This window comes from Sciurus vulgaris (assembly GCF_902686455.1).
Source record: "Sciurus vulgaris genome assembly, chromosome: 17".
NCBI classification, from domain to species: Eukaryota; Metazoa; Chordata; class Mammalia; order Rodentia; family Sciuridae; genus Sciurus; species Sciurus vulgaris.
Genome location: NC_136478.1, coordinates 49,147,634 through 49,171,454, shown reverse-complemented (window position 1 = coordinate 49,171,454; position 23,821 = coordinate 49,147,634). Strand labels below are relative to the sequence as shown.

Here is a 23,821-nt window from a genome sequence, read left to right as displayed (position 1 = left end):
GAACCCAGTGCTTCATACATGCTAGGCAAGTGTTCTACCACTGAGCCACAACACCAGCCCCAATAGATGGCATATATTCTTTTCTTTTTTAAATATTTTTTAGTTGTTCTTGAACCTTTATTTTATTTTATTTATTTATATGTGGTGCTGAGAACGAACCCAGTGCCTCACACATGAGAGGCAAGTGCTCCACCACTGAGCTACAACCCCAGCTCCGGCATATATTCTTAATTGTTATACTTTCTTAATAGATAAATCATTTATCATTATAAAATGTATTTCTTTGTCTCTACTAATAGATTTTGTCTGAAAGTCTATTTTATCTAACCTTATGCTATTTTGTGTATAAAATTATATTATACATATAGTGTTAACAGTAACAAATATTACTGTACATATTAATAAGTAATTATAAAGGAAATATATGATAAAAAATAAGTCTAACCTTAACCTTACCACCTAAATTTGTTACGATGAATATGAGATTAATACCAATTTTATTATACCAAAATTTGCTGCTATATAGCTCCAAGCTTTCCTGCATGACAGATTTTGAACACTTCTGAACACAAATAACAGGAGCTATAAAATCATGAATTTATAATATTACCTTGTGAATCCTTTCTCAAAGTTGAGAAAAAAATTTATAGGGAGATGATAACAAAGATGGCCCAAAGTCAAATTCCATGAAATAAATTAAAGGACTAAAAGGATTAAAAGTAGTACTAGAACCAACAAGTGTTCTGCTGCCCCAAACAGAGGAAATGGACAGAATGCTATTTAAAAATGGATAAAATGATTACTATAAGAAATGAAAGAACAACATATACCAGAATTAGAAAATTCAGAAGAAAATGACAGTTCACAAATACAGTACAGATAAAAGTATTTCCAGAATACTTAGAAACAAGAGAATTAATCTAAAAGATGGACACTGGAGGAAACGCTTAAGAAAATGGAAGAAATACACCAGACATGGTGGTATACAATTATAATCCCAGCTACCTGGGTTAGGGAGGAGCACTGCAATTTTGGCAACTTAGTAAGACCCTTTTTCAAAATAAAAATGGCTGGGAATGTAGCTTAGTGGTAGCATGCCCCAGGGTTCAATTCCCAGGACCAGGAAAACACACACACACACAGAGGCATATATTAGAAGTCTATGAGAGAAAGTGACTATATTATTTATATCTGGAGTCCTATATGTCTTAAAATTACTAAATGTTTTAATTTTTTTAATAATTAAGCATATACATTTTTAATCAAATCATGGATCCTATTTAATTTTAGCAAACAACTGTAATTTTTCTACTTAATGAATCATAATATCTAATATGATTTGATCCCTCATAAAACTGACTTCATATTTTGTCACTCATTCTTCAATGACTGCTTTGATCTACCTGCTACTCCTGAAACACAAACACTCATGCTCTCTTTAGGATCTCTGCATGTGTTGTTTATTCTTCTTGGTATGCTTTGAAAAATACTCAAATGGCCTAAGTTCTTACTCTTCGCTCAAATATCATCTCCTCAGAGATGATCAACAGTTCTTGATCACCTTACTTTACCTAAATTTGTCCTGTTCCTTTTCATCACCAGCCCTTTTTTCTATTTTATTTAGAGACAGGGTCTTACTAACTTTACTTATTAGGGCCTCAATAAATTACTGAGGCTGAATTTGAACTTCTAATCCTCCTGCCTCACCCTCCAGAGCCACTGGGATTATAGGCATGTGCCATCGTGTGTGACTGCCTGTTGTTGGTTAGTTTCCTTCATTGTATATTTCACTACTTGCTTCTATTTATCTATTTATTTGTTTACAGGGTTATTATATATCTTCCCTAATATACTAACTCCATTTTCTTTTCCAAATACAAGAATGAATACACTTTAGACAATAAAACCACATATATAACTCTAAGTGAATACATGGGTTTGGAAATCAGTAGGGTCCAAAATACCAGTAAATGGGTACGAGGAAAGATAGGAGAGGATTCATGAATTGGGAGGTAAATAGGAGCTTAAAAAACTGAGTGGTTAATTAAGGCGAAGATGAAGTTCACTGTAAAGTTCATGAAGAGTATTTATCTCCCCTCCACATTAGAAGCCTTTTCATTATTATGAATGGAGATTTCCAACCAACATTTCAAGCATGTTTTTTCCTTGACTACTCGGGCTACTGCCTACAGATGGCATTCTATAGCCAGATTTACTCTTACTTACCTTTACACCATTTTCTTGTTTCTTCCTTTACAATCATCCAGGGCTCTTTTCCTTGTTCCAATAATGTGATAACATCCGGCTTAGAAATGGAATGGTCTGTTTAAAAAGAAAATAAGTGCAATGCAACATGATACAGAAAAATACATTATTGCCAGGTATGGTGGTGCATGCCTATAATCCCAGCAACTCCAGAAGGCTGAGACAAGAGGATGACAAATTTGAAACCAGACTAAGCAAATTAATGAGATCCTGTCTCAAAATAAGAAAGAAAAAGGGCTGGGGATGTATCTCTGTGGCAGAGTGCATCTGGGCTCAATCCCTGGTATCGCAAAAAAAACCAAAACAAACCCAAAATTTCATTAAAATAAAGGTCAAAATAATATTGAAGCCAGGCATGGTAGTACAAACCTGTTATCCCAGTGACTTAGGTGGATTGCAATTTCAAGGCCAGTCTCAGCAACTTACTAAGAACTAGAGGTGTGGCTCAGTGGTAAAGTACACCTGGATTTAATCTCCAGTACCCACCCCCGCCAAAAAAGCAAAAGAACAAAAAAACATTAAATGAGATTTTTAAGAAGAGAAAGTTAGGAAATTAAAGAAAAACATTAAACTGGGCACGGTGGTACATGCCTGTAATCCCAGATATTTGGGAGGCTGAGACAGAAAGATTACAAGTTTGAGGCCAGCCTCAACAACTTAGAGAGACCCTGTCTCAAAATTAAAAAGAAAAAAAAGGGGGCCAGGGATGTAGTTCAGTGTAAACACACCCTTAGGTCCAATCCCCAGTACTGGGAAACACACACAAAAACAACATACACACTGTATCCTCTTTTTCTTAACTGCATATACAATACCATGGTTGAAAATATAGACTCCACTGGGTGCAGTGGCACATACCAGTAATTCCAGTGACTTGGGAGGCTAAGGCAGAACACTGCAAGTTTGAGGCCAGTCTCAGCAATTTAGTGAGGCCCCAAGCAACTAAATGAGAACTAACTCAAAATAAAATATAAAAAAGGCTAGGGATGTAGCTCAGTAGTAAAGTGCCCCTAGGTTCAATATAACAGAAAAAAAGAAAAGAAAAGATAAACTCTGTAGTCTATTAACAATTTATATCTTTGCCACTTTCTAGCTATGTGTGACCTTGGGCAAGTCACTTAAACCCACTGTTACAGCATTTTCATTTGGAAATGGGAATAATAATAAAGGTTGAATTTAATAAGGATCAAGTATATACATAAATATTTCTATATAAAGTGCTTAGAGCAATGCCTCTACAAACATATTTATAGATTACAATTTCTAACTACAAATCAGATAAAATTTGCCTAAATAAATGAAATGTGTTTGCTTCAATTTTAAATGAACTCCATTTATTTAATACAACAAATTGTAGAGGTTCTTTTAGTTATTAAAGCAATTTGGGACCCTCTGTCAAGCTATTATCCCTGTGAATGAGTCATATAATGTAATATACACAGTAATTCTGAACATAAATAGGAAACCTGGATCCTTTAACAATGATTATATAACATGTCACAGAATCCTAATGTAGTTCTTTCTCATAAAGGATGAGAGTCAACTCTTAAGTAGAACCAGAGAAGGTGTGAGTAACACTGAAAGACAGGGAAGATGAATATGCTTATAATGGAATTGCCACTTCTAACCCAACAAAGCTCAAGTCACTTCTTTGGGGAAAAGGGAAAAGAAATTTAACCAGATTCCTAAAAAAACTAGCCTTGAAAATTAGAATAGAAAAAAACACAAGTCCTAGAGAGCAGATTCTAAATTATCCTAAATTATTCAAGGCCAAAAACATACCCAGTGAGACCAAGTTACCATAGTTCTCCATCATCACATCCCGATACAAGGTCTTCTGGAAGGGGTTCAGATACTCCCATTCCTGCTGAGAGAAGTCCATGGCCACATCCCTGAATGTCACTGATCCCTGAAATGGCAAACCCATATATTACTGCAGAAATTAAAGGAACATTTTGAAGATGGACAGAGAAGAGTAGACTACATTGCATGAAAAGAGCAATAAAACAAACCTGTGAGCTACACATCTATAACATGGGAGGGGACTGAAGCAGAAGGTACACACGGTTTTGAAGAAAACTGTCAAGGAACCATCAATAACCACTTGAGTCAGCTTTGGAAAATATCCATCCAAAGTTGAGCCTTAATCTGACTATAGCCTTAACACTTTCATCAGCTTTTTAAGAGATCCAGAGGGGCTGGGTTGTGGCTCAGTGGTGAAGCACTCACCTAGCATGTGTGAGGCACTGGTTTTGATCCTTGGTACCACATAAAAATGAATAAATAAAGGTATTGTGTCGACCTACAACTTAAAAAAAAAAAAAAAGAAAAAAAAGAGAGAGATCCAGAGCCAGAAAGGTAAAGCAAGCCATGTCTGAAAACCTGACCCACAGAAACTGAAGTAAATGTTTGCTACTTTAAATCATTAGGTTTTGGGATAATTTGTTACTCAGTAATAGATAAAAAGTATATTAAACTAAAAAATGCTAAGGAAGGATAATGAATTAATACATATCACCCAAGTTTAATATGTCCCATTTAACGTCAGAATACTCTTTTTTGTCCTTTGGTATTGAGGATTGAACCCACAAGATTTGGTCATTCAAGGTCAAATTTCTATCTTTACTACTTGGCAATCTCAAGTCTGTGAAAATTTAAGTTTTTTCCTGTGTAGTCAAATATAACCATTTGTTTATCTCACCAAATTAGACTTGACCCAGAAGGTATAAATCTTTACTTCAAAGGACTTAAGTCCATCACTGTCCTTGATAAATGAATGGGCACTTAAGATATGCTGAATAATTTAGTAATTAAATGAACATTCGTAAGTTTACTATTTTTTTTTTTTTTTGGCACTGGGGATTGAACCCAAAGGTGCTTACCCACTGGGTCACATCCCCAGTCCTTTTATTAGTTATTTTTTTATTTTGAGACAGGGTTTCAGTAAGTTGCAGAGGGCCTCACTAAGTTGAAGTTTATTATTTTTATTTAAAATTTTTCTTTCTTCCTGCCTTTGGGGATTGAATCCAAGGTCTCCACATGGTAAACAAGCACTCTACTACTCAGTCCATTCCCAGCCTAACTAGTAAGTTTAGGATGGACAGGTAAGTTCAGGGAGGATGCCGGGTAATTTGCCATCATAGTTCAGTGGAAGAACAAAAGCTGGAAGCAGCTTATTTGAAGAACACTTTTTCCTGGTTGAAGACTTCAGGGAAATTAATCAGAATATCTATATATGTGAATTTCAACAAGGAGAGAACATCAGCTTACGTGGGTCATGGTTTTTGTCTGCAAGAGCGGATCAGTCCTCAGGGTTCCTCTACCAGAAAGCACAGCCAGAGCTGGAAGAAGAGAAAGATTTTGAGACCACTTTTGCATTAGTATTCCTACACAACTTACGAAACCTAAGTTCCTTAATATTGTTGTTACGCACTTCCATTCCAAATTCCAAACTATTTCCTATCACACATTATTTGGGCATATTAGGGTTCTAAATAAATTCACTGCCTCCCCCAAATCACAAGGGTGTCAGAGAACAGAATCATAGGACAGAGACATTTCTGCACTGAACCTGGCATACGTTAGCATAAGTTATATAGTCACTGAATGATTCTGGTGAGGCAGATGTATAGACCTGAAATTAAATAGCAGAGTCCTGCCCTGAACAGATCCTCTGCCTTCTATTCCTACTTTCCAAGACTGAAAACAGCCCTATCATCCAAACCACACCCTCTTTAGTGGCTTTGCAAATTGAAGTTAGTTAAGATATTGGAAACACAAAGGCAGTGCTATGTATTTTAAGTCTGGCAAAGCTTACTAGAATACGAAATAGACATAAAATGTGTTGGGAAAAAATTTAAGGACGTGGAAAATATTCCAGATATATTGCCAGAGAAAAATCAGACTGACCAACATAATAACTATTGTTGTGAATTTATGAATATATCAATCAACAGAAAGATAAGGTAACAGACTACTGAAATCAGTAGACAGAAGTCTAGAACGTTATATAACCGTCTATTAACAATGTTTTTCTTTTTGTTTTGATCTTGATTTTTTTCTTATTTTTCTTTTTAAAGTTTTTCATAATAATTGTAAAAATGACTAGAGGTCACTTGAAATATGTAGTGTATTCTTAAAAATTTGTTAACAGGAAGACGTTCTCTCAAAATAAAGACTTTAAGAAAAATCTTTGTTCTCTAGAACTAGATTGTTTGACTGAATGGTTTAAATTGTTAGTTTCCTTTGGATACCAATATCTGAACTCACTTTATCATTTCTTCTCAAGTATGATAGAGTTCTATCTAGAAAAATGAAGAGCGGACTTCATTCAGCATCATAAATCTGTAAGACAGGATCTGGTAAAATGAAGAATCTTAAAGAAAGAATCTTATTCTCCTATACAATATGAGGATTTAAGTGAATATAAATATTACAGCCTTCAGAAAATATTATTTGTACTTGCAAGAAGGCTAGACAGCAGATATTGATGATATTTTCTCCCAAAGCTAAATTTAAAACACTATTAATTCTGAAAGAATGTCTTATTGTTAATTGAGTTTTAAAAACATTTCTAATACCTAAAATTGTAAAGGTAGACTTTTCAAACCAGATCCTTGGCTGCTTCTTTCAATGTACACAAAGGTTTAAGTATACTTATGAATGATTCAGATTTCTTTTGCTAATTAAAGAGAACTTTTTGCCTCCTTTATTTGATCAAGTCTTTTATGTCAAAACAAAACCACACAGAAATATGAACTCATAAAAATTGTAAATGTACAAGTCAAAATATTAAAAGTTATTATTTCTAGGCAGGGAGGTTAAGAAGACTAGTCCTTACCTTCTTCTTCATTAATTCCTTAAGGAATGAATTTTTTTTTGCAAAGCTATATTATTTCCATCATCATAAATACAACATAAAGATATTACAAAGTATTCATATTATTTGTAGATATCACTTTTGGAAAGGCTAAATTTTTATCATTAAAAAACTCTGTAAATACCAGGTCTGTCATGACAAATCAATGTGAATGAAACAAATGACACTTGACTTTTTTTTTTTTTTTTTTTGGATACTGGGGATTGAACTCAGGGGCACTCAGTCACTGAGTCACACCCCCATTCCTTTTTGTATTTTATTTAGAGACAGTGTCTCACTGAATTGCTTGGCAAGCCTCACTAAGTTGCTGAGGCTGGCTTTGAACTTGCGATCCTCCTGCCTGAAACTCTGGAGCTACTGGATTACAAGCCTGCGCCACCACACTTGGCACAACACTCAAACTGTTCTTGAATATCTTTTAGCTCCATAGCACTGATAAAATTAGACACATTTCATTACAAGATTCTTCAATTAATAGAGAGGAAAATGGCCTTTGTAAGCTAAAGAGAATGTGTATAGCAATAAACAAAAGTTTTGTGCTCAATGAAATGTGGCGACACCCCTATCCATTCTTCTCTAAATAGCTACTTAAAATAACATTCTGTATATAATACTTCTAAAAGATTTTTTTCAAAATTCTATTTTTAAAATTGTGTGGCATATATAATTTACATTTTTCTTGAGTCTTCTTTTTTTCCTAATACTGAGGACTTGAATCCAGAACTAAGAAAGCATTTTACTACTGAGCTTTTTGAGACAGGTCTCATGCCCAAACTGACCTCCAACTTAACCATTCTCTTGCCTCAACCTCCTGAGTATATGGGATTATAGGCATATCTCCCCATGTCCAGCTATCTTGAGTACCCTTATCCACATCTGAAGACTGTTTAACGTTAGCCGATTGTCCTTTCTTACTTAAAATGATTCCTATAAAGAGAAAATTTTATTGTATGCAAAATATTCTATCCAATAGATGCTATGTGCTTTTCTTAACTATTCTCACAATCTTGACTAAATCTGTGCAAAACCAAGATATTATAATCTTTGCTTTTAGAACAAAACCTAGTCTTGAATCTTCTGGGTTATGTACACACTTGAAAAATACAAATTTACAGCAATTTTTCTATTCAAGTTTAAGGGGCTGTGGTTCCCTGTACACCTACAGAGACAAAAGAATGCCTGTTCTGCAAATTTCGAGTCAAACCATTACATACAAGGGCACAAGATAATTAACTTCATATTTCGTTGCTTCTGATCTATAGAAACCTAAAAGAGACCCAGAAGTGGTGGGGCACTCCTGTAATCCCAGTGACTCGAGAGGCTGGGGCAGGATCCCAAATTCAAAACCAGTCTCAGCAACTTGGCGAGGCCCTGTCTTAAAATAAAAAATAAAAAGACTGGGGATGTGGCTCAGTGGTTAAGAACCCCTAGATCAATCGCCTGTACAAAAAAAAAAAAAAAAAAAAAAAAAGAAAGAAAAAAAAAGAAAGAAAGAAAGAAAAAGAAAATGAAACCTAAAGGGAAGTGTTGCAGAAAAACCACAATCCACAATGCTCAATATTTATTACGTTACATCTTCCATGGCTACACCTGTGTAACCTCATACAAAGAACTGGGTGAAATTAGAAGAGTGGAACCTATATCAGCGTTCACAGCAGTTCCTGGAGTGAGCGCTCAAGGAATGTCGCAGTTCTCAAACCCGAGAAGACTGCAGAGTTCTCCCAGGTAGGAATCCTATTTCTGTCTATTCCGATCTAGTTTCTAGGAGCCTGTTTCGGGGCAAGCCCGACTTAAAATTCCCATCCTAACGCAGGTCTGTACCTTCTTCCTGGAAGCTGTTATGTAAAACTGCGTATCTGATTTCCCACCTGGGACCATTTCTCTGTGGCAGTCAGCTCAGTGGTTGTTACAGGATGCAGGAAGCAGCCGGGAACGTGCAGCCTCAGGTCACAGGGGCGCTCACAGTCTCAGCAAGGCACGCTCACGTACAGGACACGCACCCTGTGTCCCCGTCACACAAGGACAATCACGCACTGCCAGTTTCACAACCGCACCCACCAACACCGAGGCACGCGCGGCCCTGTCACGAGCAGCAACATCTCACCTTCCGGGGCCGCTTACCCGCCGCTCCTCGGCAGCTGCAGCACCCACGCACGGCCTAGTGGGCAGACAGACCCGCCCTGCGCGCTCGGGGCCTCCGAGCCTTGAGCGCCTCCCGCCACCCGGCTCCCGCGGCCACGCGGGGCCTGGGGCGGGCTCCGTCTGCAGTTTCTTCTGCAGCCACCCACTCAGACTTCTTCCTCAGGTGGGACCAAGTCACGCACAGCGCGCGAGGAAAGGTGTCAGGATCGGAGCCAGAAGTCGTTTCCCGTACCTTATGGGAAACGTCGTCCACGCCAGACTATCCAGGGCCGCGGCCGCCTGTGGGAAATGGAGTCCATGGTCATGAAAAGCAGAGGAGCGCGCGCCCCGCCCACCGCCGAAACCCCGCGCCTTCTGGGCGGGGCCTGCGGCACCTGGAGTGCGCACGCGCAGATGCCCTAGGGCTGGAAGCCCCGACTTGAGGGGCGGGGGCGGTGTAAGTGATTCTCAGGAGTCAAGTATGGGTGGATGTGGACTGGGGTAGTCTGAGAAGGGAATCTGCAGTTCTTATTCCCAGGGCTCAGCCTGATGTGTGAAGATCCCCCTTGTAGTCAGTGCTGTGAACCTGAAGGTGATCTCGTGACTTGACAGGTGCGAGCTGGTGAAGGTGGGATGCTGGAACCCTGTGGCCCTGGGGTCTTCTGTTTGAATATATATGGAACGGGAATTTAATATCACTGGAAAGATCTAGCTTGCCATATAAAGTGTTACGAGCATAAGAATGAAGTTCGGTTACATTCTTAAGTATACGTTTTTCATCTTTGGCAACATTAGATGATTGAATAAGTTTGGTTAAAAAACACCTGAAGAAAAAACCCTACATATTTTTAATATTTTGGTTTAGGAATAGGTTCTCTAAACAACATAACCAAGGGAGATTTTTTTTTTTTAATTTAGAAACGTGAGGTGGTAATTCTTTGGAAATCTTGATAGTAATCTATAAATATCCAAACTATGCCAATGCAAAAAAAAAAAATGCACAAAACTTCAGATAAATGAACTGGGGAAGTAGACATCTCAGGAACAGGTAAGGTGTACGATTAGGTAATAATCTTAATTTACTTTCACTCTGTCTTAATATTAGTGAATATCCACAGACGAAAAGGAACAAAGTCTAAAAATTCACTATCAACAATGCGCTTAGTTAAAAAAAAAAAATCAGGTTTTAGATTGTTGATCCAGAATCTCCTGAGTGAATCTCAGGAGTACTGATAGAACACACACATTCATCAGATAGCTCAGTGGATTATATTAAGTCCAAGAATGAACTTTCATACAGATGTTCAACAAGGCAATTCAAGGAGGGAAAAAACAACATCTCTTTCAACAATAACTATAACAACTATATATCCACATGGAAAAGAATGAATTTGGATCCCTGTCTCTCACCAAAATCAACTGAAAATGGTTCAAAGACCTAAGTGTAAGAGTTAAAATAATAGAACATTTAGAAAGAATATAGGTATAACTCTTCTGATTATGTAGTTGGCAATTACTTCTTAAATATGATGCAAATGCGGGAGTTGTAGCTCAATGTTAAGAGTGCTTGCCTAGCATGCATGAAGCACTGAGCTGGCGCCTAACACACCAAAATAAATAAAATGACGATAACAATATACATCTACAACTGAAAAATCAAAATCCTGCTACCTTTTAAAAATAGTTTATTTTTTTAAATGACACAAAAATCACAAGCAACAAGAGCAAAAGAAGAAATTGGACATAAACACATTCTAAAACTTTAGGTTTCAAAGGTCCTCACTTAAAGTGAGGAGACAACAAAAAAATTTGTAAATTGTAAATCTGATAAGGAATTTACATTAGAATATATAAAGAATCCTTTCAACTCAACAAGAAAAAGATAACTTAAACTGAGTGCTGTATTTTATGGGAGATGATAATATCAAGATTTTTCAGGGAATAGACAAAGGGGGTTTTGTTTTGTTTTGTTTTTGGTACTGAGGATTGAATTAGGGACACTCTACCATCGAACTACATCAGCAGCCCTTTTTAATTTTTATCTTGAGACAGGGTCTCAAAATAAGTTGTTGAGGCTGATCTTTAACATGTGATACTCCTACCTCTAATCCCAACTCTCCCAAATGGCTGTGATTTTGGGAGTGTGTATGGCCAGAGTTTCTTTCTTCAATAAAATAGCATGTAACATCATACTGCCTGCTAGTTACCAAACTCATGAATAGTCAGTAAATATTCTAGGTTATGTTCCCTTTAAGAAAAAAACGTTTATAGTAGGTGTAATTTAAAACCTTAGATGAGTGCTGTTTCGGGCTGGGGTTGTGGCTCAGTGGAAGAGCTCTTGCCTAGCATGTGTGAGGCACTGGGTTCAATATGCAGTACCACATATAAATAAATAAAATAAAGGTCCATTGACAACTAAAAAAATTTTTTTTTGAAAAAAAGAGTACTGTTTCCTCAATATTTAGTTATTTCCTTACAACTCAAAGATAACTATTGTGCCAGATTCAATAAAGCATTTTTCTTTGTTTTGACAATTATATTGATTATATAGAATATATGGATTAGATGATTCCTAAAAGGTCAGTATTTTCAAAGTTCACCTGTAGACTGTTGATCTACAGATTAAATAACATTTATTTACCAGCAGGTATGTAGAAATGAACAGGCTGATTAAAAATTTTATGTAGAAATTAGAATGGCCAAGACAATCAGCATGAATAGTATTGACTTTTTTCAATACTAACAACCAACAGTCCCTCCAACAAAGCATGAATCTCAGTCTTATAAGGTAGAGACTCTAAATTGGGTTCTCAATCTCAGCATGAGGTTCAGGGAACACTTCTTTTATCTGTTAATCTTAAATTCTTTTTATTTCTTGCTGGCCAATCCCTCTGTATTCTTATTCCTTGTAACATTATTAACTTTTTATTAATTGTTCCCTGTTAAATTACTGTAAAGACTTTCTCTTGATTGGCCCCATACTGATTATTGCCTACTAAGAACTCCAGTTATTTTGTAATTAAAAAATTTATTAGTCATAGATGGACACAATACCTTTATTTTATTTATTTATTTTTATGTGGTGCCGAAGATCGAACCCAGTGCCTCTCACATGCTAGGCAAGTGCTTTACCACTGAGCCACAACCCCACGCTCTCCCATTATAGACAATTTTTATTTTTCTTCATTTCTGTCATTTTTTGCTTCACTTATTTTGTTGCTCTGCAACAAAATATAAAAATTGTTATATATTGCTGATAAATTGATCCTTGAATCATTAGAAAATGTTCCCCTTTGGCTTTTGTATTGAAGACCATTTTGCTTGATGTTAGTAGAGTTACTTCAGCTATCTATATATCTGCATAGTATACTCTCCAACTGTTTTCCTTCCAACCTACTTGCCTATCTGGATCTAAATAATATCTCTTATAAACAAGTAGTTGGTTATTTTTTATTTTGAAGTTGACAATCTCTGCTATTTATCTATCTATCTAGATATTTACTTGTATGGTACTAGGGATTGAACCTAGGGCCTTGTCATGCCAGGCAAGTGCTCAGCCAAAACCCATACTCCAGCCATTTTTAAGTATTATTTTGTGACAGGGTCTCAAAATTGCCCAGGCTGGCCTTGAATTTACCTCAGCCTCTTTTATTTTATTTATTTATTTATTTATTTATTTATTTATTTATTTATTTATTTATTGCAGTGCTGGGGATTGAACCCAGGGCCTTGTGCTTGCAAGGAAGCACTCTAACAACTGAGCTATATCCCCAGCCCTTACCTCAGCCTCTTGAGTAGGTGGGATTACAGGTGCACATTTCAGCACCCAGTTCTTATTCTGTTTGTTGTTGTTGTTGTTTTGTTTTGTGTTTTGAAATGCTGGAGATCGAACCCAAGGCCTTATGCATACTAGGTAAGCACTCTACCACTGAGCTCTATCCCCAACGCCTCAATCTGTTTTTGATTAGATTTTTTGTACTGGGAATTGAACCAGGGTTGCTTTATGACTGAACTACATCCCCAGCCCTTTTCATTTTTTTATTTTGAGACAGGCTCTCACCAAGTTGCTTAGGTCCTCACTAAGTTGCTAAGGCTGACCTCAAACTTGGGAACCTCTTGCCTAGACCTCTGGAGTCACTGGGATTACAAGCATGTGCCACCATGCTTGGCTAATAATCTTCATTTGAGTAGTAACTTACTTCCAATAAAATACAGAAATTGTGCTTCAGTAGACCCACATTCCTTCCCCCTCATTCATGTTATTGTCACATATATTTCATTATTATATAAGATCAGTAGTGTAGTTTTACAATTATATTGTGCAATTGTCTTTTTAGTCAGAGAGAAAAAAATGTATTTTGAATGTGATCCCACTGCTTTCTGGCCTCCATTGTTTCTAATGAAAAGTCAGCTGCCAACTTAAGTCATCTTTCTCTTGCTGATTTCATGATTTTCCTCTTGTGTTTGACTTTCTGTTCATTCTAATTGAATTTCATTGAGCTTCTTGGATGTATATGTATTTTTTCATCATATTTGGAAAACACTGAGACTTATTTAACTTTCCTACCCCTTTTAATCCTCTGCTTTAAGGACTCCAAGCTTATTATCTGTATGCTTGTTATGCTTGATTGTGGTTCCATAGGCCCTAATTCTATTCATTTTTCTTCTTCTTATCTTTGTTTTCTATCTGTTGGAAAATTTATGCTGATGTATCATTGAGTTCAGAGATTCTTCCTTCTGTCAGTTCATTCTGTTGTTGAGCTTGGGAACTTTTCATTTAAGACATTAAACTTTTCAAATCTAAAATTTCTACTTGCTTCTTTTTAAAAACGAATTTCAATCTATTGATATTCTCTATTTGATGAATCATTGTTGTCATTAAATGACAATTAAAGGGAATTGTCTTTAATTCTCTAAATATGGTTTCATTTCAATCTTTGAACATATTTATAATAGTCCGTTTGAAGTTTTGCAATGTCCTAGCCTCCTGAAGGACAGTTTCAATAGACTCTTCCTCAAGCATGGTCACATTTTCCCTTTCCTTTGCGTTCTCACTTTTTCATTGTCAAACACTGGATATTTTAGGGCTGGGGTTGTAGCTCAGTGGTAGAGCACTTGCCTAGTACAGGTGAGGCACTGGGTTTGATCCTCAGTGCCACATAAAAAATATAAATAAAAAATAAAGTTTAACTTTTTTTAAACTGGATGTTTTAGATACTATACTATCGTAACCCTAGATTTAAAAAAAAATTTATACCTTTATTTTATTTACTTATTTTTATGTGGTGCTGAGGATTGAACCCAGTGTCTCACATGTGCTAGGCAAGTGCACTACCACTGAGCTACAACCCCGGCCCCTTAACTCTGGACTTTGATCTCCTCTTTCCCAAGAGTTGCTGTTCTTGTGCTTATATTTTGATTAACTTTCATCAATGCTTCATCATCATATAAAATATTATAACTTTTGATAACCTAGTAGTTATGTGAGTCAATTTTTTTCTTCATTATGTACCAACATTTTCCTAGTTCTTTACATGTTGTCTTCTTCTTTCTTCTTTCTTTCTTTCTTTTTTTTTTTTTTTGCTACCAGGGATTGAACCCAGGAGCCACATCCCTAGCCCTTTCTATGAGACAGGGTCTCACCAAGTTGCTTAGGGCCTTGCTAAGGCTGGCTTTGAACTTGGGATCCTCCTGCCTCAGCCTCCCGAGCTGCTGGCATTACAGGTCCCATGCCTGGTGTCTTCTTACCTTTGGTTGGATGCTAAATACTGAACTGTTATCCTATAGAAAAATACGTTTTTTTAATATTTTTAGTTGCAGGTGAACACAGTACCTTTATTTTATTTTTATGTGGTGCTGAGGATCAAACCCAGGTCCTCTTGTGTGCTAGATGAGCAGGCTACCACTGAGCCACAACCCCTAATATATATATTTAAATACTAAAGAAGAACGGTTAAACGGAAGTAGACCCAGGGGCTGCGGTTGTGGCTCAGTGGTAGAGCACTTGCCCAGCATGTGTGAGGCATTGGCTTCTATCCTCAGCATCTACAAAAAAAAATTTAAAAGAAGTAGTGAACCAGGACTTGGCTTTGGAAATTCCCAACCTTTTAAGAAAGCAAATAAAGCTAACCTTCAGAAATGGTCTTTGGATAAAGATCAAATTAAGGGTACCATTAGGAAAATAAAGTATAAGGGTCAAGGTATGTGCTCATCTTGATCCTCTGAAAAGCAAACATCAGGACAGGATCAGATGCATAAAGGGAACTGCGATAACTATGAGAGAAAAACGAGAGCCAGAGAGGTAGTGATAACCTCCATGCCATGATGTGAGACTGATCGCTCTGAAGGATGGGGATGAAAGGGATCATGTAAGAAAACTATTAAAATGCTGTGCAGTTTGATAACAGTTTAAGTCTGGCTGATGGGTAGGTGACTCAAAGTTGTCCACTGGAGAAGTCTGGGGCACCTAAAAATTAACCTGCAATAATACTTCCACTAGACTTAGAAAACTGGCAAAGAGGAGCCCCTGGGAGGCATGGCTTCATCATTAACTTGATGATTATTTCAGAGAAGGTATGGGTGGAAACTTTATTCAATAATGCACCCACAGCAGGTAATTTGTTCCCCACAGAACAGACTAGTAGAGACCCTTCATGAAGACTTCAGAAAGATCAAAGATGATAAGAGAATCACTGTTCAGTGAAAATTATATCAAAGGGTCTTATCAGTCACCTCTGTTGAAGCCCAAGGTATAGAGGTGATCTGAGTGAATGGGTAAATGGGCATCAGCACCAAGAGAAAGCCAACATTCAGTGAGAGGGGATTAAACTTCAGCTTTGAAACTTGGCATTTCAAAGAATATGTGAACATATTTTAAAGACATCACCACTGGCACTCTGCATATAATAATCTATAATTTATATGCAAAATATACTCAAGAGGCCCCCAAATTCTCATATCCATTTACAGCACCAATTCTCAGCCCAGAATTTCCTCATCTAAATTAAGTCCATCAAAGATCAGGATTTTTTTTTTCCTGGCACACTCACTTTCTAAATGGATCAGTCAGTTTTTCATTACTATAATGAAATACCTGAGGCAAGTTAGCTTTATAAAGAAAAGAGGTTTATTTAGCTCACAGTTTTGGAGGTTCAAGGCATTGCACTGGCATTGGCTTAAGTCTGGTGAAATTCTCATGGTCAAATGTCCTCAGAACGTTGGTACACGTGGAAGAGATCATACTGCCAAACAGAAAGCCCAGGAGCAGCTAGGGTTATATATTCCCTGGAGTTTCACAGCCTCTTCTGAGGCTGTCCTATGAATCTATGACTGGGCCATACCTCTTAAAAGTAGCACTAGCAAACTGGAGACCAAACTTCTAACATATGAGCCTTTGAGGGACATTTACTTAAGACCATATCCAGACTATACAGAATGTTAGCCAGCAACCAGTATGAATGATGTCCTGGGAACAGAGCCTCATCCACAGTCAAGCCTGCAGATGACTGTGATCTCATGGAAAACTAAATGGTCCTCAATTTTTGGCCCATAAAATCTGTGAGAAATGTTTATTATTTTGTTTAGACATTAAAATTTGGGGAAATTCATAACAGAACCATTAATGTCCAATAGAGAAGGCTTTTTTTTTAGTCATTCAATTAATAGATTTAGTATAAAGTTCCATGTCGTGGATGTTAAAAGCATACAGACATGAAAAAATCGGGAATTCTATTTTGTCTTAAATTTGCCATTGAATAGTCAGATATTTCATTAAAACAGGACTGACACTGAAGGCTTTCTAATGTGACGAGAACTGTATTATGAAGTCTCTCATTTGCTAAACACATACCTATAAGACTAATATTTAATCATTTCTCACCAAAGTGATTTGTTTGATGTTGGGAAAGTTTGGGCCATGTCCAAAGGCATTCTCACATTCTTTCTATTCTTTGACACCCGTATGAATTCCTTGATGTGCTTTAAGGGCTGAACCATATCTAAAGGTCTTCCCACACTGTTTGCACACATAGGGTTTCTCACCAGTATGAATTCTCTCATGTTGAACCAGGTTTGAAGAACGACTAAAGGCCTTACCACATTCCTTACATTCATAAGGTTTTCTACCACTGTGAATTTTCTGATGTTGTGTAAGGTACCCACACATTTTAAAGGCTTTTCCACATACTTTACACTCATATGGTTTTTTATCAGCATGAATACTCTGATGTGCAGTAAGGTGTGAACTACGTCTGAAGGTCTTCCCACATTCTTTACATTCAAAAGGCTTCTCATCAGTATGAATACTCTGATGTAGAGTAAGATTTCTACAGAAAGTAAAGGTTTTTCTACATATCTTACACTCATAGGGTTTCACACCAGTATGAATTTTCTGATGTTGATTAAGATATCCATGCAAGCTGAAGGTCTTTCCACATTCCTTACACTCATAGGGCTTCTCCCCAGTGTGGGTTTTCTGATGTTGCACAAGGTTGGAGCGAGTACTATAGGCCCTCCCACATTCCTGACAATCAAAAAGTTTCTTACCAGAATGAATATTCTGGTGCCGAGTAAGATTTCTATACAAGGTAAACGTTTTCTTACACTCCTTACATTCAAAGCATTTCATACCAATATGAATTTTCTGATGCTGATTAAGGTAGCCGTACAAGCTAAAGGCCTTCCCGCATTCCTTACATTTGTAAGGTCTCTCACCAGTATGAGTTTTCTGATGTTGGAAAAGTTTTGAGCCAGTAGTATAGGTCTTTCCACATTGCCTACATTCAAAAAGTTTCTCACCAGTATGAATATTCTGGTGTCGAGTAAGATTCTTATACAAGGTAAAACTTTTCTTACACTCCTTGCACTCATATGGTTTCCCGCCTTTATGAATTCTCTGATGTAGAATAAGGTATGAGGCAGTGGTATAGCCTTTCCCACATTCTTTACATTCATATGGTTTTTTGCCAGTATGAACACTCTGATGTACGATAAGCTGATGGCTTCTCCTGAAGGCCTTTCTGCATTTCTCACACACGTATGGTTTCTTGTTAGTATGAATTTGCTTATGTTCAACAAGATTTGAGTGCCTACTAAAAGCCTTCCCACATTCCTTACATTGATAGGGTTTTTCACCAGTATGGATCCTCTGATGAATTCTTAGGTGTCCGCCTTGACTAAAGGCCTTCCCACATTCCTGACATTCATAAGGCTTTCCACCAGTGTGAATTCTCTCATGTTGAACAATGTGTGAGGAATAAATAAAAGCCTTCCCACATTCCTTACATTCATATGTTTTCCCACCAGTATGAAATCTCTGGTGTACAGTAAGTTGATAGCCACTTTTAAAGTTTTTCCCACAGTCTGTACATTTGTAGGGTTTCTCACCACTATGAAATCTTTGATGGAGAATAAGTTGATAGCTGCTACGAAAGTTCTTCCCACACTCTTTGCACTCATAGGGTCTCTCAACATGAAACCTGTGATGTAGAATTAGTTGGTAGCCACTCCTAAATTTCTTCCGGCATTTTTTACATTCATAGAGTTTATCTTTGCTATATATGCTCTCATGTTGTGTAGAAGATACAACTTTCTCATAAGTGGGCATTTCTACATAGCTGATTATCTCATATTGTAAATCCCAATCTGAAACAAAAAAAAAGAAAGAAAAAAATTTGTATTTCTATACCAGATGACATGAAACATCTATAAAAGAAATAAGCAACATTCCTAATGAGTGAATGGTTTATAGAAATCTAAAAATACAGTCAGTGAAATGTGAAAGAAGCCAAGAAGAATTCAGAGATGTATGGGACTATATATCATACAGTGAAGTTATTGATCAAGGAAATAGGTAATGTTAGCGTGTGGGTCAGACTTTTGGCAGGCTTGTTATAAATCTATCTCAGCGCCTTTAGAGACCGAATGAATTACAATTGAGAAGGGAAAAACTTCAGCATCTTTATTTTAAATCTATCACGGATTTAGATGCAATTCATCCTTTTAAGTTTCTTTAGTGATTTTTTTTTTTTTATTCTTAGAATAAAATTCAAATTCCTTTCCAAGCAGGTCAGCAGGACTCCTGCTACCTATGAGGCCTCGTGTCAAAGCAACAACCTGTTGGTTTCCTGTGTTCTACCACATTCCCTCTTTTTGTTACCTAGAAAACAGTACAAATTTCCTTGTCATTCATGCTTTCTATAGATGGTTTAATCTTCCAAGAATCCTTGGACCAAGACAGTTTGTAGACTGAACTTTTCTCATTCTTTAGGTCCCAGGATAAATGTTCTTTCTTTAGAGGGGCTGAAAGGACACACACAAAGTCTGAACAGAGTGCAAGCACCATGCCACTCACCAGAATCTCACACAAGAGGTTTATTGTCTGTCAGTAGCACACAGTCCAACAGACAAGGTTGTCCCCCCGGGGAGAGCAGCTGCATGTCAGTTCTTATGGAGCAGTTTTATAACCCGCAATAGGAATTCTTCCTAGGGGTTGCATCGTGGGCTGGGGAGGGCTGACCCCTTTCCTTTTTTACAGGAAGCTAAGCGGCATTGCCTCAGGATGGAAACTTAGGAGCCCCATAGGTAAAATGGTTTCCAACCTAAAATGGCAGATCTGATGCCAATAAAGGCTGTACTTGCTAACTCTAAAGAGTTAAAGCACTTCTTTCTTTTGTTTTTAATTATATCATTAATTTTGATTTGATAATCTCCTTGTTTATATTTCCCTGAACTTCCTTAAGAGCAGACACAATCCCTCGTTGTTTTAATTATAAAGTTCTGGCATATCCAAAGTGCTAAATAACTTACTGTATTTACTTCAACTAAGTTGAATTATGCCATATCCACTCTATATATGCTGTGTTGTTTCATATTGTTACCAAGGTCCTTGCTTCCCTTCCCTTATTGTCCAGATTAGCCATTCTGTACTTCCCAGATAAACATTCTGATGATTTTCATCAGACAATTCAGACATATACTTGAACAAAAATTATAAGACATTTTTTTCCATTTGCTAATGCTGGAAAGAGTAAACAATATGGAGGAAAGTTCTAGGGTACCAGATGCCTAGAACTGTATAAAAAAGGAAATATTAAATGTGGGCTGAAAGATGGCAATCCAGATTAGATGCAAGAAAGACCGAGCAAGATCCATACAGAATGAAGAGAGTAGGGTCAAAGACAATGAGGAGTTTTCTGTGACTCATTTGTGTAAAAACAGGAGAAACAATTATTTCCTAGCCTCAAAAAATAACTAAGTATCAGCAATATTGCAAAACAGGGAGCATTTCATCTAAAAAAAATAAAGCTTCTTCACTAACTAAATGCTGGTTGATAAGTACTATGGACATCAGAGAAGCAGGATGGATGCTCACAAAAAATGTAACTTGGTTGTCAAGACTGAAGATACCACACGCATAAACCAAGAATGGTGAAAAGGTTGACCACATGCATAAGGAGGCTTTCTAGAGAGGGCAGAGTGGTTTCCAAGTAGGTCAGAAAATAAATGAGATTACTGTGGAGTTTTTGTTTTGCTTTTAAACATAAATTTTATTTATTTTTATTTTATATATTTACATATTTTTATATATATTTTAGTTGTAGGTGGACACAATACCTTTGTTTTATTTTTATGTGGTGCTGAGCATTGAACCCAGGGCCTCACATGTGCTCGGTGAGTACTCTACCACTGAGCCACAACCCCAGCCCCTGGTATGGAGTTTTTAATGATGCTTAGGGTGTGGTGCTGAGCTGAAGGTTCCTGCAGGTGGGACGGGGCTTGCCTGGTTTGAATTTTCTATCAGCACCAAAGAAGAGAGCACCTAGGTTTTTAATCAGATGATCCAGAAAAAAAAAAAGGGGGGGGGGTGGTAAAAGAAAAAGAGGGATGGGTATTAAAAGTTGTCAGCATTCAAAAATCAAAAAGAGTAAGATTCCTTGTTATACTACTGAAATAGTGAAACTACAGAAATATAGACAGGTAAAAAAGAAAACACTACAATTAATAAAGTACATTAATCATCTATAATGCTTAGAAAAAAAGCTGTTACCTCATAATTACCTCGTAATTAAATAAACAAACAATTCACTAAGAAATTTAGAAAAACTAACAACTAAAGGGAAGTAGAAAGAATAAAGATAAAATCAAAATGTAGTGAATTTGAGAAACGAATAAAATCATTTCAAATCAAAAAGAGAACTCTTTAAAAAACAACTGAAATATAAACATTATGAAGAAGGAGAGAGGAAAAAAATTATAGCAGCAAGGCAGGTAGCTCAGTGGTACAGTGTGTGCTTAGCTTATAAAGAGCTTTGGGTTCAATTTTCAACTCTCCCCCCACAAAAAGAAGATTTATAAAATCGCTAGACAAACACATAATATCAGTATGCAAATAAATTTGAAAATACAGGTGATATCAATAATTTTTTAGAAAAATATTTGATCAAAACTGACCCTATGAAAAGTTAAAAAGCACCCTAGTGCAGTGATGCACACCTGTAACCCCGCTACTCGGGAGGCTGAGGTGAGGATCACTAGTTCAAGGTCGGCCCTGGTAACTTAGCAAGACCCTGTCTCAAAATAAAAAACTTTTAAAAGTGGCTGTGGAAATAGTTCAGTAGAACACACCTGGGTTCAATGTCTAGTAATGAAAGGAAAAAAAAAAAAAAAAAAAGACAAAGAGTTTTAACAAACAAATTTCCATAGGATGAAGTAAAAAAAAGCTAGCAATAATTAACACCCTATCATTTACATGGTTGTCTCTCATATTCCCCACTAATATAAAAATCCTTATCTTTAAACATCCTCCACTAGACTAGGACAATATTCTTGTATCTTTGAATTATCTTCTTAATAAACACTAATATCTTTAACAATTCTCCACTAATATCAGAAAATCCTTAAAGAAATGTTTGATTTCAAGAATGGGTTCAAATAAGATACAAGATAAATCTTGGAATCTTAGGATAAAAGGTAACAAAAATTAAAAGACTTATGGCTTTGTTAAAAAACATATATCTGGATACTGAGCTGTGTATAATCAATATGGTAAGAGCAGAAAAACTGATTATGTGGTATTCAACATATTAAGCAAATGAAAGAATGGATAAATTCATAATGATTTTAGAGAACAAAAAACACTTAATACTTTTTATCAAGTCATGCATTACTAAAATATTTATAATTAATAGAAAAATCATATATATTTTCCCCCCTTTCCAACGGAATTGTTTCAAGGTAACTAAATAGCTCCAGTTGATCATTTCAACCAAAAAACTATATAGGGCTGGAGTTGTGGCTCAGCGGTAGAGCACTTGCGTAGCACATGTGAGGCACTGGGTTCGATCTTCAGCACCACAAAAAAATAAATAAATAAAATAATAAAGGTATTGCGTCCATCTACAACTAAAAACAAAACAAAACAAAAAAACACTATTGAAGACTGGGGATGCAGCTCAGTAGTGGAGCACTTGCCTAGCATATACGAGGCCCTGCATTCAATCCCCACTACCAAAAGAAAAAAGATCTGCAGAAGTCATAATAGGACTTAAAAAAAAAAAAAAAAAAAAAAAACACCTGGGATTGTAGCTCACTAGTAGAGCACTTGCCTAGCATGTGTGAGGTACTGGGTTTGATCTTTAGCACCACAAAAAAATAAATAAATAAATAAAATAAAGGTATTGTGTCCATTAAAAATATTTTTAAAAAACCACCTGGCAATTCTCAATCTTATTAAGATAAGTATAAGCTGCATGTGGTGGTCCACACCTGTAATCCCAGAGACTCAGGAGGCTGAGGGAAGAGAATCACAACTTTGAGGCCAGCTTTAGCAACTTAGTTAGCAAGACCCTAAGCAACTTAGTGAGACCCTGTCTCAAATTAAAAATAAATAAAGAGCTGGGAATGTGGCTCAGCAGTTAAGTGTCCCTTTGTTCGATCCCTGATACCAAAAAAACACAAAATAAGAAAAAAAAAAAAGATAGGTATAAACAGTGATGATAATAGTATAAAATATTGCGAGAAGAGCTGCTACAGAACTGACTGCTACTGTTATGCCAAACAGAAGCAGGGAAACTTCATTAACCACAGGAAGAAGATAACTGATCAATGGAGGAATCCAACTGTTATACCAATAAAGGATAACATATATTGGATTGTACCACTGATTTGTCTTTTGACAGAGTACACATAACCAGTAATGTACTTCAGTAACAAATGCTTTAATGTGAATCCCCTAAGACTAAAAATACTTCCCAATTTACATGAATACAAAGAGTAGAGAAAAAGCCAAATTATTTCATACAATAGTACCCAGATACATTCAGAAGATAATAAATGTCAAAATATAAGTGGCTTTGTCACTTCAAAATGTCTGTGTCATAAAGGGAATGTGTTAGACTAAGGAGAGGTTTGTTACTACAGTAACCAGATGAAATGCACAATCCTGCTTTAGGATGCTGATTTGAACAAACTAAATTGAGCCAAAAGGGGTAATGCGAGAACAATTTTGGTTTTGAAGAAGCAGTAAAATTAAAATACACTAGAAAGAGAAAATAGAAA

The 23,821-nt window shown here is 36.5% G+C and overlaps 2 protein-coding genes and 1 long non-coding RNA gene across 14 annotated transcripts in view; 1 reads left to right on the top strand and 2 right to left on the bottom strand.

The window, feature by feature from the left end:
* Nucleotides 1–9,851, bottom strand: part of LOC306649171 (uncharacterized protein) — a 33,094-nt gene extending 23,243 nt beyond the window's left edge. For 2 of the 4 annotated variants that reach the window (XR_013760583.1, XM_079119947.1), the window contains exons 1-4: nt 9,013–9,659; nt 5,536–5,606; nt 4,048–4,174; nt 2,227–2,322 (exon numbers count right to left, since the gene is read on the bottom strand). Coding sequence is in view for 3 of the 4 variants with exons in the window: in XM_079119947.1 (XP_078976073.1) it covers nt 2,227–2,322; nt 4,048–4,174; nt 5,536–5,606; nt 9,013–9,022 (304 nt within the window). In the remaining variant the exon portion in view is untranslated. Of the gene's footprint in view, nt 1–2,226; nt 2,323–4,047; nt 4,175–5,535; nt 5,607–9,012 lie in introns of all 4 variants that reach the window. The other 2 variants (XM_079119948.1, XM_079119949.1) reach the window with 2 other exon arrangements.
* The window catches only part of LOC306649207, a 36,069-nt gene extending 13,375 nt beyond the window's left edge, over nt 1–22,694 (top strand). Inside the window, exon 2 of the long non-coding RNA XR_013760610.1 lies at nt 22,554–22,694. This is a non-coding gene — a long non-coding RNA (uncharacterized lncRNA). The remainder of the gene's footprint in view (nt 1–22,553) is intronic.
* LOC306649170 (uncharacterized protein) overlaps nt 16,369–23,821 on the bottom strand; it is a 38,470-nt gene continuing 31,017 nt past the window's right edge. For all 9 annotated transcript variants that reach the window (XM_079119945.1, XM_079119942.1, XM_079119938.1 and 6 more), the window contains one exon: nt 16,369–18,907. In XM_079119945.1, the coding sequence (XP_078976071.1) occupies nt 17,208–18,869 (1,662 nt within the window). In that variant the 5' untranslated portion in view covers nt 18,870–18,907 and the 3' untranslated portion in view covers nt 16,369–17,207. The remainder of the gene's footprint in view (nt 18,908–23,821) is intronic.